The 14,510-nt window shown below is 40.5% G+C and overlaps 2 protein-coding genes across 7 annotated transcripts in view; both read right to left on the reverse strand.

Moving 5' to 3' along the window:
• Positions 1 to 789: 789 nt before the first annotated feature.
• cab39l (calcium binding protein 39-like) lies at positions 790 to 9,237 on the reverse strand. The gene is made up of 9 exons (XM_008426922.3): positions 9,015 to 9,237; positions 5,208 to 5,336; positions 4,825 to 4,989; positions 4,609 to 4,727; positions 4,357 to 4,525; positions 3,815 to 3,874; positions 3,404 to 3,469; positions 3,168 to 3,311; positions 790 to 2,906 (listed from the first exon to the last, which is right to left on the reverse strand). Exons 2-9 carry the CDS (start codon positions 5,307 to 5,309, stop codon positions 2,727 to 2,729), a joined length of 1,005 nt encoding a protein of 334 aa, XP_008425144.1. The 5' UTR covers positions 5,310 to 5,336; positions 9,015 to 9,237; the 3' UTR covers positions 790 to 2,726.
• A 769-nt stretch (positions 9,238 to 10,006) lies between these two features.
• mcf2la (mcf.2 cell line derived transforming sequence-like a) overlaps positions 10,007 to 14,510 on the reverse strand; it is a 38,668-nt gene continuing 34,164 nt past the window's right edge. For 5 of the 6 annotated variants that reach the window (XM_008426939.3, XM_017302709.2, XM_008426963.3 and 2 more), the window contains 6 exons: positions 14,319 to 14,411; positions 14,008 to 14,082; positions 12,674 to 12,783; positions 12,456 to 12,568; positions 12,146 to 12,249; positions 10,007 to 12,065 (listed from right to left, as the gene is read on the reverse strand). In XM_008426939.3, coding sequence (XP_008425161.3) covers positions 11,986 to 12,065; positions 12,146 to 12,249; positions 12,456 to 12,568; positions 12,674 to 12,783; positions 14,008 to 14,082; positions 14,319 to 14,411 — 575 coding nt within the window. In that variant the 3' untranslated portion in view covers positions 10,007 to 11,985. The remainder of the gene's footprint in view (positions 12,066 to 12,145; positions 12,250 to 12,455; positions 12,569 to 12,673; positions 12,784 to 14,007; positions 14,083 to 14,318; positions 14,412 to 14,510) is intronic. The other variant, XM_017302715.2, reaches the window with a different exon arrangement.

Raw genomic sequence — 14,510 nt, forward strand, 5'->3', positions numbered from 1 at the left:
CTGTCTAGAAACAATGATTTTAGTTACAATCCATCCGACTGTGATCCAACCATTTGTCCATCCGTCTATTCCAGACAACATGGCCATGGCTTGTCAAGCAGAGTTGTTGGTTTGCTCCTGGGAAAGTCACTCATATCCAGGTAGCCTACCCTACCTTTAAGTGCATCGGTGTATGAACATGTGCGTTTTTGAGTGCGACGGGGTGAATAAAGCGCTAGTGACTGTCGATAAGCATTTTCCTGTGGCTTTTACAGTCAAAACTACAAAAGCTTAATATTATATGAGACAATGTTCCTGCATGGTTCTAATTCACTGCAAAGGTATACATGTTTCTTTAATGGAGCCAAAATAAGATTTGTGTTTGGACTTGGACCCCGTTTTTCTGGATAAATTGCTCCTGTCAACAACAGAACCCCAACTATGAAATATTGCCCTGAGGCAAAAAAAAACAAAACAAAAAAACAGTTTTAGCATATTAATGAAAATATTTTTCTTAAAATGATCTTCAATGTTTTTTTACATACTCACAGACATGAAAATATTTTTATTTAGAGCTGCCCAAAATGTAAACATGAAGAAAACTGATCTTCAACTGACAAGTAGGAGGCATACGCAACTCTGCTTCACAAAAGGACCGCTCCTCTTCCAAGTAAAAGGTCACATAAACTTCAATACCTCCTTATTTTGGGCAAAAATGTGCCTGGTTATACTTTAAATCATGCCCCCCAAAAACTAAAGGAAGCAACATGAGGTCCAGATGTGTGGTTTGCAACGCCATGCAATAGAGGGTTAAATAAGTAATATTTTTTATTTATTCAACATAAAGAGATTAACAATAAATTTTAAACAATGTAATCTCATCTCTTCCGCTCAAAAATGCACAATATGTCTATAAACAATTCTGGAGTATTATCCACCTTATTCCTGGGAGGCTTTTTTGGGGGGGTGACTGTTGTGCTGTACGTAGCTGTACTCCAAGTTTAGATTGTGGCTGCCAGTGATGTACTGACGTTGCGCCACAACAAACTGCAAACATCGAGACTATTATGAACAGCGCAATAACCGTGAAAACAGCACCGAATGAACGTGCCCGTCAAGTTGCGCAACTAAACGCCATTATAATCACTAATATTAAGATAAGCATCACAAATCTGTGCAGCGGGACATCTGAGTTGTGGAGCCGAAGGAGTGCAGCGCGATGTGCTGTGACAGCAAACGCAGGGCCGTAACGCAGAACCTGGAGGCCGAGGCAGGGAGGGGGGGAAACTCTATAATCCTACTTAGATTTTAGTGGAGAATAGTGGAACACACAAAAACATGCATAAATTACTAAAGTTTCTTTTGTACTGTTGTAACCATTAAACAATCTCCCCTTCAGTTCAACCTTATAATTGGAGATATACTGAGTCAGTGAAGTAGCTAGTGCGGGTTATTTGTAGCCATTTCTTCATGTCGCTATTCCTCCCCGCAATATCTATAGGTAGCGGTAAAACAACATTACCATATTTTAGCTGTATTAGCACATATTTTGTAGCCTAAAACCTCTGACAAAAGCCGGTTAGCGAGTTGCAACATGTAAACAAATGGCGGTTCCGGTTTGCGGCAGAAGTCGCGACCATAAATCAGGCAAAGCCTCATGGAGGCTAGGAATAAGGTGGATAAAGAAGTACTGAAATATTCCGTTTTCCAACGAAATAACGTCATTGCCACTTTGGCACAAGCACAAACGTTCAGAGGATGAAAACAGTAGACTCCGAGCAAAACTCATATGACCCAGCTTTCCGCCAGCATTTAAACGCACTAATTTGAGGCTGTCTGAAGCGTGAAATGAGTCTCAAAAATCCTTGTGCAGTCGTAACCGGATCTGTGCGTAAATGCAGTTTTGTCTGTGTGCATCAGGCGACTCGTAGGCATAGGTTTGAATTCGTATTTATCATATTTGTGAGGTTGTAGTTAAAAAATTTGTGCGTAGAAATTTTACGTTTGTAGAAATTGTAATAGCGTGTGTGTACTTTTATATTCGTAATTTCGTCATATTTGTGTATGCATTTGACCACATATTTACAAGTACCCAGAGTTATGCACAAATTTTCTTTTTACGGTTTTAAAATCATGTTTCACAGATACAAATCTCCAAAGTTTCTCGATTTCGTCCGGCACCAATTCACTTGAACACATTTTGTCTCAAATTTTTGTCTCTTTTTTTTTTTTACCTTAAACACGTGGAAGGCCTCAAGATGCTTACATGGATTACAAATCCAGTGTTACACACGCAAAGGTATTTTGAGACTATTTTCACTCCACACTCTGCTAACATCTTCCATCTTCCCTTAAGAATCTCTTTGTCAGGGAAAAAAAAAAAAACATCCTTCAAGATTTTGGCGATTTGCAGCAACTTCACATGATTGCACATTTCACCTTTAAGAAGCGGCGGAAGGAGAAAGCGTTTTTGGCCCAAGTCGTCCCCCCACCCCTGCTGGTTCGTTTAACAAAGCAAATCAGATGCTTTCAACACATTGAGCTACATGCTACACATGAAAACAATAAGATTTTCTAAATAAAAAAAATAAATTTACAAAAGTTAGATCATTGATTATGAGCTACTTTTACCAACAAACAGAAATAATTTTTTTAAATAGTACAACCATTATTGTTAATGTGTTTTTTTTTTCTATTTTCTATGCCTTCCTATTAATAAAAAGCTGGGTGGGATCGGGGGGGCTCTTCTAGGAGGCAGGTTTTTTCAGATCTCTGATCTGTTTGATAAGGTACGTCTTCTCGTCGTTGAACTGCTCGTCGTCTGTGCGGTCCTTCTGGAAGTTGCTTAAGAAGTCAATTAATTTGGTCTGGTTCTTCAGCAGGATGTCGGCGATGGGCTGCGTCTTGTTGGGGTTCGCTACAAACACCTGGACAGAGACGGGATCAATAACAAGTTTCAGCTTTCTTATAACTAACTGCCTAAAACCAAAAGAACAGCATGGAGTAAAAACTGTGAATAAAAACAGCCACCAGTTTAGCAGAATCTTAAGATATTTAAAACAAAAAAAATTAACCAATAATTATCAACACTTATATCGCGATACATTTTTCAGCCATATCGTTCGGCCCCAATTCACTTGAACACATTTTGTCTCAGATTTTTGTCTCTTTCTTTTTTTTTTTTTTACCTTAAACACGTGGAAGGCCTCAAACTGAATGTTGGAACTCTTGTCTCTGAGCAGATTCATCATTAGCTTGAGGTTTTCAGGCTTGCTGATGTAGTATGTCATCACCGTGAAGTTGTGTCTGTCCAGTAACAGCTCGCCCAGAAGCTGCAGGAAGCATAGTTTCAAAAGATTTCATGTTCTGACAGGCTGTCTGAGTACTCGCTTAATAAAAACATCGGGCAGCGTCCGAGTCAGACCTTAAGCGACTGCCGCTTTGTGACGTAGTTCTCTGAGTGCAGCAGCTTCTCATAGTTAGCAAACACCTGCAATCAAATGTAAAGAACATAATAGTTTAGTTTGTTAAGAGTTTGCGATCTGGTCTGAGATGTACGAAAGATTTCAGGGCTGAGACCTCCAGAGCAGAAACTTTATCTAGAGCTGTATGCATTCATTCACTTAAAAACTAGAGGCAGCCAAAGTGCTGCACAGGTCAATCAGAAAATACAAAGTTGACAAATAAACAATAAAATCCCCAAGGAAGCCAATTTGAAAAAACTGAGTCTTTAAGAGAGATTTGAATTCCTTTCATCACAAAATAACGTCTAGGTGATGTTATCTATGTTTACTAATCTAGCTCTGGAAGGGTGTTTTTAACTTCGATGACTCACAGCATCGTAGTTCTTTTCGAGGAATTCAGCCACGACCACTTTGTGTCTTGTAAGGAGATCCTGTGGATATAAAGACACAATAAAAATATTACTGATCAAAGAAATGAAGAGTTTTAGCCTCTATTATTTCCTTCCTTGTAGCACTCATTTTTCTCAAAGGTTTTACCTTTGAGAAAAAGGTAAAACCTTATATTTGTAATTATATATATATATAAGGTAAAACCTTATATTCGTAGTTTCTTCATATTTGTGTATGCATTTGACCACATATTTACAAGTACCCAGAGTTATGCACAAATTTTCTTTTTACGGTTTACAAATCATGTTTCACAGATACGAATCTCCAAAGTTACACACAAATGTGTGTAACTTTAAAATATCAGAAAATAAGCAGAAATTTTACCAAGATGCAGAAAGGTTGTTGAATTTTAAGTGTTCTTTTTTGGCCTGGTAAGAATTAATGGAAATAGCTGGAATGTTTTATTCATCAGGAACCCTTAAAGACAACCATATCAATAAAAGCCGACATCATTCAAAGTTACCTTAAAGGTGGCAAAGGCGTCAGAAGCGATGTCAAATGTGGACATTTCCACGTAGCTGAAGAAGCTGTGAAAATGTTCGGAATAGAGAACTATCCTGGCGAGTGGCTCGTAGCGAATGCATTCCCGCAGCATGATGCCGCAGTTCAGCGCTATCTGCGGGGTTTCGTATCTGGAAATACACAGAGGCAGCGTTGCGTCAGCTTGTGGGATTTGCAGAGCCAATGCCGTAACAAAAAAAAACGTCCGACTCACCCTTTCAGCAGGATGAAGAGGACCTCTTGGTGGGAGCACAAGTATTCGACGGTGGGGCTCCTCGCTCCGATCTGCCTCCTCAAGATGTTGTTAAAGATCTGACAAACGTCCTTCTTCCCCTGAAAACACACAAAAATGAAACAGACACACTGAATTCTGGAGTTTTGTCCTCCTCGTTCGTCGCCACGTGGATTCGCAACCTCGGTTTCTGCTCACCTCAAACTCTATATACTGCAGGTTTTCTACCAGCGCAATCAGCAAGCCGTTGTTGTACAGCTCCTGCGCGAGCTGGGCCACGGTCTCAGTGTGCGGCTCCTTGTCGTTGCTGCCGTACAGAATCTCCTTCATCGACACCAAGCATTTTGAAACCTCCTCAGATGCCTGGAGAATGGAGGAGGCGAGCAGAAGGAAGAAAAAAAAAGCAACTCGATTAGGAGGAATGCAGCGCTACCGTGCGTAGGAGACTGAACGGTCCTGGTAGTGAAGTGTCAGGAGGTGACATGTTCATATCTTTAATTTCACAGAGCGTTGTGACCAATTAGCCTCTGGACATCCTGGAAGCTAGAGAAACTCATCTTGTGGAGTCTGGGTTTTCCTACCTTGTCTGTCTTCTTGTCATGTTTGACCAGGATGGCCAGGTTTTCCTTTAGGGTCTTGATAATGTCTGTGGGACTCTTGTGGGATTTACCAAACAGCGGCATGACGGACACCCGTTAACGCCTCGAGACCTGCAAAACACAACAGATTTTAGTCTGTGATACATGGCAGGGACAGGCTACTAATAATTATATTAAATATTTTTAATTAATAAAATAAACATTTTATAGCCTTCTTTTAGTGTACGTTTGATCATTTGTAGCAAAAGATGCCCCTGCAGCTAAAATATACCTCTGACATCAACGTGTGAAAAGTTCAGCCCTGTTTAAAATGCACTGTATATTTAACATTAATACCATATTTGGAGGCTACAGTCCTTCAACTCTGAACCCTGGGTCGTCTCTTTTTGTCCTTCCTGTAAAGCTAATCATAAATAAAGGCAACTAGCAACACACAAAAAAGACATGAGGTAAAATTAGAAATAAAAAAGAAACTGCAAGGCCAGTGTGACTTTGTTGGTTTGCATTTCTGCACCACGTCATTGTTCTGCAAGTAATGAGTCAGGTCCGAAACACTTCAGACATCCCAGATATGCAAAGACTGTGAGCTTACAAAGTGGATGCAAAGCAACAAAACTGGACTGACGGTAGCCAAGTCAGACAACTTTGATGTGCCTGAGTTGTGATAAAACCCTGCAGAAAATGTAAGATTCAAAACCATCTGCCAGCTAACAAAAACGAGTCTACCTTGACAACAGCGTTTCCTTTTTTTCCCCCATTTAAATACAGCCCTGGAAGGAAAAACACATTCATCTGATGTCAAGCAGACATGCCGTGGTTTTCCATCATTGCACAACTCATCGCTCAGGTTGTATTTTGCCCTGGAACACCCAGAATGTCAAGGAGTGTTTGGCATCCGCCTGTCCCACTAGGTGGAGGCCGGCTAAGAACGGCGCTGAAGCCACTCTGTTGGCATGGAAACGCATAAGATAACGACATGCACTTCAGCATAAAGAAGGAGCAGTTTGGGAAACAGCTCGGGACGACGGGAACTTGTGACTGCTAATCCTCATCTGGGAATGTGAGAGGGCATTACGCTCCCTTCATTCAGATATTTCAGTTCCCAAAGATTCATTTTCTTTTTTCAAATATTTAAGAGATAATTGAAATTCAGTAAAACAAGTAAAACTGGGCAGATACTAGCAACCAATATTTGTTTCCATCTTGCTGCCATTAGCTTTTCAGAAGTTAATGTGATAATTGTCATCTAACAGCGATGCAGCACAGGACTGTGTGTTTTTAACTCAAGCAGAGTAGCAATTTAATCATTGTAGCCTTTTTTTTTTAAAGAGTGTTGAAATATAATGTTGGAAAAAATGTTTTTTTTTAGCTGTTATTTAACTCAGTAAGCAGATTTTAAAGTGAAAAACTCCTGATTACTTGTTTTGGTTGGTTTTATTTTATTACGATCTTTCCATTTTGATTAAAGTATAACAGCGCTGTGAGGAAGTATCTTAAACAGAGTACAGACCCCTTAATGCTTCTTTAGCTAATCATGCTGGGTCCTTTTCTCCAGCGTTTCCTGGTAGGTTTTGTTGTTACCCAGTAATTATTAAGAATAAGGTCCAAAGGGCTAGCTTTAATTACCTGATCACAAGGCTTTGGGCCATTGAAAGCTTCAGCAGCTGGTTAGTGTTCATTCCTGCCTCTGAAAACTGACTAAATGTGATGTAATGAGATTAATCTGATGTCTGCTGGGGTTGAAAGCACACAGCTATCAGCTCAGTTTGAATAAAAGCTAACCAGAGAGCTTCTGCATTAACCCAAATACCTAATTTATAAGCCACAATCTTGATGGAGATAAACAGAACACAGCTAAAGTTTGGGAAGCAGTGACAGAGACAAATGCTTAAATAAAGCCCGAAATTTATCCCAGTGTACTGGTTAGCCATGATTAAAACAGCTGAACTGGCTGTGAACTTGTCAAACATACCAAACACCACATTTCACCTCCGGATTACAACTTCCAGTGAATCAACCTGCGCTTGCCGGATGACTAATCGCTGACGTAGCGATCCAGCAAGGCGAAGATCAGGAAGCGCTGAGCAGTCACATGCTGGAGATGCCATTCAGGAGGAAAAGGAACTACGAGACGGAGCTTTACCTAAACCTGACAAGGTTAGGTAAAGCCATTAACCTAAATATTAAATTAAAAAACACTTAAATGTTAGGTTGTTCTGGAATTAAAAAGGCATTTCAAACCAAAAACTGGGCTTAAAGGTGTTAAAAGATGTCAAAAGCTGCAAATTTGTTCAAAATGTGTGCCAAAAAAAGCAACAACAAAAAAACTCAAGAAAAACGCTCCTATGTGGTTGATAGATTTTGGTAAATACTGTAAATGCTATAAGAGCCCTCTGATAGACAATAATTTCAGTCTCTGGAAACTCATTATTTGCAAGGAAATTGGCGATTTTGAGGTAAACAGGTAGGAATGTTTCCTTCCTGGACAAATGCGCAGCTGACAGGTTCAGCTGATGTCGGATAATGGTGCAACGGGGCCTGAGTTTGTGAAAACACACAAATAAACTGACTTGACCATTTTATTGCGGTGATACGTCAACAAATTCAGCTAAATTCGATTAAAAATATTTAATCGTAATTCATAACATCCAAGTGTTAAAGAATCTTTGAGGATAGTAGTGCAGTGGGCAGAAAGGATCTCCAGTAGCAGTCAGTTTTGCAATAAGTCAGAAGAGGCCTCTGACTGAAGACTGTTGCTGTATGATAGTCTTATGACTGTCACGACATGGCAGCTCAATTTCTGGACAACAGAGGTGATATTTCACAGCAACATGTCCCAGATGACACAATCTATCATTATAATTGTGATAATGAAAAAGGAAGTAAAGAGCTGATATAATCCAAAATTTCAGGAGTATTATTATAACTATACGTTTGTCCCAGACTAGTATAATGCAGCTCTAATTTGTATTCAGCCAACTTAACTCCAGTATTTCTAAGAAAATTAAATTGCAACCAGCTACCTTAATTAGTGTATATTCAATCTCAATTTAAATACAGCTGTTCTACTAACAATGTACTATGTCTGGAGAACCATCTTCCTGGCTTCAATGTATCGATGTGCTAGATTGGCCTAGTCAAAGCTGAAGATAGTTAGCTAGTTTAGGATAACTACTTCAAAGATAACCCTCACACTCACAAAATGACCAACATCCAGTTTAAAAGCAGAAAAAATAAAAACACATTTTTTTTTAGTTTTGAACAGTTTTTGTTTTGAAAATTCACACCGGAAGAGGGGTAGTATTCCTTTAAGACTTGCTTGACGATGATTGTCCAAAGTAACATACGAGATAAGGAGGCAGGGAAGAGAGGAGGGGGGGGGGACAAAAACAAAATACACGCACGGCATTTACAGTGAAGTTAAAGAGACCATAAACGACGGGGTTTGGCGGAGTAATCTAGTAATAAGGTGGAGGGAAGTGATAAGCGCATAAGGCCGCATTAACAGACCCAGACAATGTGGTTTACCACGGCTACACCCCTCTCGCCTCCAGCCAAACTCCCTTCTTGTCTGACAGATTTCCAAAGCTAACCACAGCTGTAGACATCACTGCAGGAACAACCGCACGACGGGGGAGGGGACGAGAAAGGCCTCCCATATGTATCACCATTAAACACATTTTAACCCCTTTCGTGAAGTTATGAACATTGTCAAGGGCAGTGATATGAAGCCATAAGGGTAACTGGAAGCTACTGCTTTCGGCAACATTAGCTAGAAATTATACTCACAGCGAGAAGATGTTTGGTGCCTTTTATATGTCCTGACCGCTCCAGTCCCGGTTCACAGCGCAGCCGAGCCTGAAAGTAAAGACTCTGTGTTCACACCAGGGCTGTTTGTTGACCGCTAAAAGTCTGCTAAAAATGTCTGCGATACAATTTAAAACGTGAGGGATCCGTAAAGAAGGGAGTGCAGAATTCCATCTGGTCGCGCTCCAGTATTCTGAAAAGGTAGCATGAATAAAATAGACTAATTCCGGTACTGATTTTCAAAATAAAATCACAAAGGATAATTCACGCTAAAAAGATGGGTTTCAAAAATAACTTTAATGCTAATATCTACAAAAATATATTTTTTATTAATGTCCTATGCACTCTTCTATTCTGGTTTTTATTTTTTTTAATCAGAGATAGTTTTTATTTATAGCGTTTAAAATACCCCACTTCCTGTAGTAGGTAGTTAAGTTTGTCATTACTAACTTGACGAATCTGTATCTTTCCAGCTGCGGCCAAATCTCATTCACATTCTCTCACCTGATACCTTCCTCTGCACCTTCTTCACAGCTTTTCCCTGATGTACGCATTTAAATTAGTAGTAGCGCAAAAGGTAAAATTGCTAAACATATCTGTTATATAGTTTGTAGACTTCTGTAGAAAATATTTAGAAAAATCTGCAAAATCTTTTATTTAGTATTTCAATCTAACTGGGATGTAACCCATCTGTATGGAGCGCCAAAGGAGCCAAAACACAAGCCTTTTTTTTTTTTTGTCTGACTACTTTGGTCAAAATGAATAACTTTGACAGAGTAATAATGCAAATAATTACTTTGCAGAATAAGAATGCATAATATTGTGAAAATGTCATACATGAAATTAAAGAATAAATTTTAAAAAACTAGCTTTCGGTACAATTCAACTCCTGTAATAAACAGTCAAGACCACATCAAATTTTGGTATCAAAATAATTAAAATTAATACTGCAGTCATATAAATAAGAAATCCAGTTGAGGAAACAATCTCAGACTTTATTAAAGCTGCTTTAATTGTACATAGAAGTCAGAATACATATTTACAAATATACATATGTCTCATAACACTTTTATTTCACCATCATACACAGTAGATATACCATCAGAAAATAAAGACAGTGGTTGCCGCAATGTGCTGCATAAAACAGAAAAGTAAAAAATATATAACCCCTTTCTCAAATGTGTTTTTTTTTTCCAGCCTCGGATTAAAAAGTAAAAATGATTCATTTAACTTTATGGTGTGACCATGATCAAACTCCGACAAGTTTAGTGCCCGTGTCAGGTTTTTTTTTTTTTTTCTTTAAAGAGGGCAGAAAATAAACTCTCATAATGTACGAACAGGTAAAAAATATATATATATTTAGATTCAAAATGGGGAGCTGTGAGGAACATGCCACAAAGACTGAAACGCTGAGACAGAGATTCTTCTTTACAGTGTACGTGCTTTTGAGGAGAACGGCATGAGGTATAGAGGTGACGTCGACAGAACAGGTACATTTACCGACACAAAAGGCCAGCCAGTCACACACACAGTTTGAAAACGAAAAGGTCTGCAGCATAGTTTCTTCCTTTCCCTTTACTAACAGAGGCGTCAGGCCCAGTGTGGGCAATAAACGGGTGGAGCTGAGCTTAGTTCAATAGCATTCCTGTTCATAAAAATAAAGGAAGAGAGTACTTTACAGCGCCTTGTGGATACAGTAGAAACCCGGGGGTATATAAAACCATGTTTGCTCTCAAAGAGCGAATGTGATTCTGTGTTTGTAACAGCACAAGTTCCTCATTTTGTGAAAATCCTACAAAAAAAAAAAACAAACACTTTTTTTATCATTCCCCAATGGGATCAGATACACTAAATGGGTGCGTACAAACATGTTGAGCAGGTCTGGCTTTCTTTAAAAAGAAAAAAAAGAAAAATAGTGGCGAGTGTCACATGCCTGAATGGGGCTGGTAGCAAAGGCCGAGCACAAAGCTTTCTTTTGTGTGGAGAAACAAACATAAATGCAGTTGATTGAGATTTGCGACGTTGTTTGGTCATTTCAGCGCGCGTCAGCAGGGGTGGTGCTGCCACAGTGTTGCTGGAAATTGATTTATGTAGCCACTGAGTCAACCGGCGCCTGCCCCTTTAACAGCTCTACGGACTGGCAAGCAGGAATGTGCACACAAAGACAGATAGCCCCCATGCGCAGGTATGCAGTCACACCTGCCGGACCGAGCAACCACTACATTTTCCTGAGATAAACGGAGAGGAAAAAAAAAAGAAAGAAAGAAATCCAGATGTCCAAGCTGCCAGTATTTATAAGTGGAGAAATACAGGATGTGGATCTTTCACCTTCTAAGACATCAATACCTTTGCTTATTCTGTGAAAATATGGAAGGGATACAGCATTTTTGTGCCAACCAAACACACACAACGGCCTCTTTCAACTCCCACGAACAACAACAGGAGGAGCTCAGTTTTGCTCCAAGACGCGGCCGCCGGCATGTTTCTGGTTGCAGCCACCCGCCACTTTTCACAGTGTACGATCAATGCCCGACACCGAAGCCGTCGCGATACGTGAAATGCCTGTTCGATAGCATCTGTGCGAAGCTCCGAAGAAGAATCTGTCGCTGAGCTGCAAAGTTTGACTCCAGTGTTGTTGCATTTAGTGCAGATATTCTTTAAAATGTCTCTTTTGATGCTACATTATAGCGCTATGGCTCTGAACGCATGTCCAGTAAGTTAAGTTTTCCAAGTCTTTTGGGATTTTTAAAGCAGACCCGACAGGAGACGATGAGTCCACATGGTACGACTGCAAAAATTAGAAGTTTAAGGTGCAAGGAAACTTTAAAGTGTGCCATTGAAAAAAAAGAAAAGAAAAACACTGATTCTGTTCTCCTGTCAGAGTCAGCTGCAGAATTTACGACGAGAGTAGAAAAATAACTTAAGGGTTGAGGGACGGGGATGGGATCTTCGGTCAGGGTTTGATGTCGGAGAAGCTGGTGTAGGTCTCGCTGCAGCTGGAAGAGGTGCTTAGGTTCCCAGAGACGCTGCCATCTGCAGGACAAAATGCGCAATCAGTTTCCGCTCGCAGTCGCAACACAGAGCAAAGAGACTGACGAGAAACGGCAACCGACCGGAGCTGCTGAGCGACTGAGACGATTTGGACTCTGAGATGAGGCTGAGGAGGTTCGCGGCTGCCACCCAGCCCTCCTTACCGCTGCGGAGGTTCTTCACAAACCTGCAGAGGAGGAAGCATACTTGAAAATAGTCTTCACAATAATGTATCACTTTTGTTGTGTCACATGGAATCCCAGTGAAATCTGTTAAGTTTGATCCAAAGAAGAGAAATTGTCAAAACTCTCAAACGGAGCAAATACTTTTTTTGCAGCAGTGAAACCCTCAAATTAAGAAAATGTCTTTCGATGGTGGAAGGAAAGTTTTTACCATTGTCCGTCCTCTCCCTCTCTGATTAGCTGGACCATGTCTCCACTTTTGACAGACAGCTCTTGAGGACCCGCCTTCTCGCAGTCTGCTACCACGCTGTACTTTCCTGGAGCCTTCAGAGTTTAAAAAAACAACAACAAAAAACCAGAAAAAACATATTTAATGAGATAATTACAGTGAAAAAAAGGATTAGGGAATTCCAGAGATTTCAAGCTTACCAGCTTTTTCACCACTTCATCCTCGATGTCAGAGGTCATGGGGTCCTCTCCGCTGGAGAAGCCGTCGTTCTCCTCCGAGGCGTCCGCTGACAGAGACGGCTTGTTCCAGCCTGACGTTAAAAAAAGACAACAAAGGATTCAGTCAAATCAAATTAAAGACACGAAGAAGAAAAATGTTGATTTGACGCACTCAGATCGTGACATCAGATTGCAACCAGGGAGACCAATTTCTTTCTCCAAATTGTTTTTGCTATTTTCTCCGCTTTTTGTTCAACAAAAGCATTAAAAAGTCCATATCCGAGCGATCTCCACAGAAAACAAAAGTTTAATCTAAATGTTGAATTTTAGAAAAAACATCCACGTTTGTGATTGCAAACTGAAAGTCACAGTCAAATTAGGAGAAAGTGTCAAACTAAGACAAGTCAGTCCACCAATTCAGAGAGAGTAAAACTGGGAAACATGAAGGATTTCTTCTGTTCAAAGATCTGGTTGTTGAAAAGGTGTTGAAGTTGCACAAAACCACCCAAAGTGGAAAGAAGAATAAACTGATTTATGGTGAAGCAGGCATGTCAAATCAACCATTTGACCTCAATTAACTGTTTCTCTGGTCTGAATGCGGGAGAAAATGACTCTGAAATGCTGCCGACTTCACCACAAGAAGCACCGAAACAGCAAAACCAGCCACAGTGTGACCGAGCCGCCAACCTTCAAGCGGCGGTGTTACCTTGCCGCTTGCTCTGTAACAGGTTAGAGGTACTCATCCATTTGACTCTGCTCAGAGTGCTGCGTGAAGCCGGCTCTGAAAGGGGGGAAGAAACTACCAGCGAGTCAATGACAGGAGAGGAAACGGTGTTACGCTTTAAACTGGAGGATTCGGGAGCATTTTGCTTCCAAGTTGGTTAAAAGAAAGAGTTAGTGAAGCATCTAGAGAGATGTTTAAGTCGGAAAAGAGACTTTGAGGGATGACGATCTGCAGATCAGTGTGAAAATGTTGTTCTTGATATAAAACCTCCAGGTTTATGAGGCCTTTTAGGGAGCTTGTTCAGGAATAAGCAAATTTGTGGCATAATTCTGGAGGCTTAAAATGGTACCTTGTTTTTACAGTACCTACTATAGAAAATTCCTTTAGCTTTTTACATTAAAAAACAAGAATTTTATCTTTCATTTAAGGATTAATATAGTCTCTCTCATTAAATTTTGACATAAAATGGTCTCTCGCCACACATATTAAACAAATTAAATGTGAAATGAGAGTATTTCCACGGGACGCTGGTGAAATCTATAATCAACGCGAGTACCAAACTACCCAAGCAACAGACGTGACAAGAATGTACCTTTGAACCCAAACGGCGAGGGGTCGCTCTTGACCGAGTGGCGTTTGGAGGAAAGCTCAGGACTCAGAGCTGAGCCTGGGCAGGCAGGCAGGGAGCAGAGGGAGAAACGAGCAGCGTGTCGAGACGGGGGAAGCAAAAGCAAAAGTCAGGTTTTATTTGGGAAAAAATGGGAAAGAGGAGAGAAAAGGTACAAAAGCGCAAAAAAAAAAGCAAAAGGATTGTTTCACTTTCGACCACCAGGTGGCGGGATACCTCCACCGTCGGTTTTTATAGCTCTGGAAACTCATGAGGTTGTTGTTTCTTAATGTTACCTTTGGGGCTCTTGAGGTTGCTGAAACCCTGCAAAGTAAAACGCTTTTTAGCCACTGAGGACCGGTCAGCGGTCGGGCTGGTCACAGCTTCATCTGGAGGCGATGGGTGGGAATGGGAGAGAGGATAGAGCAAATAGAGCCGTGGAGATGAAGATGACGGAGAGAAATAGAGTCCAGATTACGGAGAGTTAT

The sequence above is a fragment of the Poecilia reticulata genome, chromosome 2 (assembly GCF_904066995.2).
Source record: "Poecilia reticulata chromosome 2, P_reticulata-male-v2, whole genome shotgun sequence".
NCBI classification, from domain to species: domain Eukaryota; kingdom Metazoa; phylum Chordata; class Actinopteri; order Cyprinodontiformes; family Poeciliidae; genus Poecilia; species Poecilia reticulata.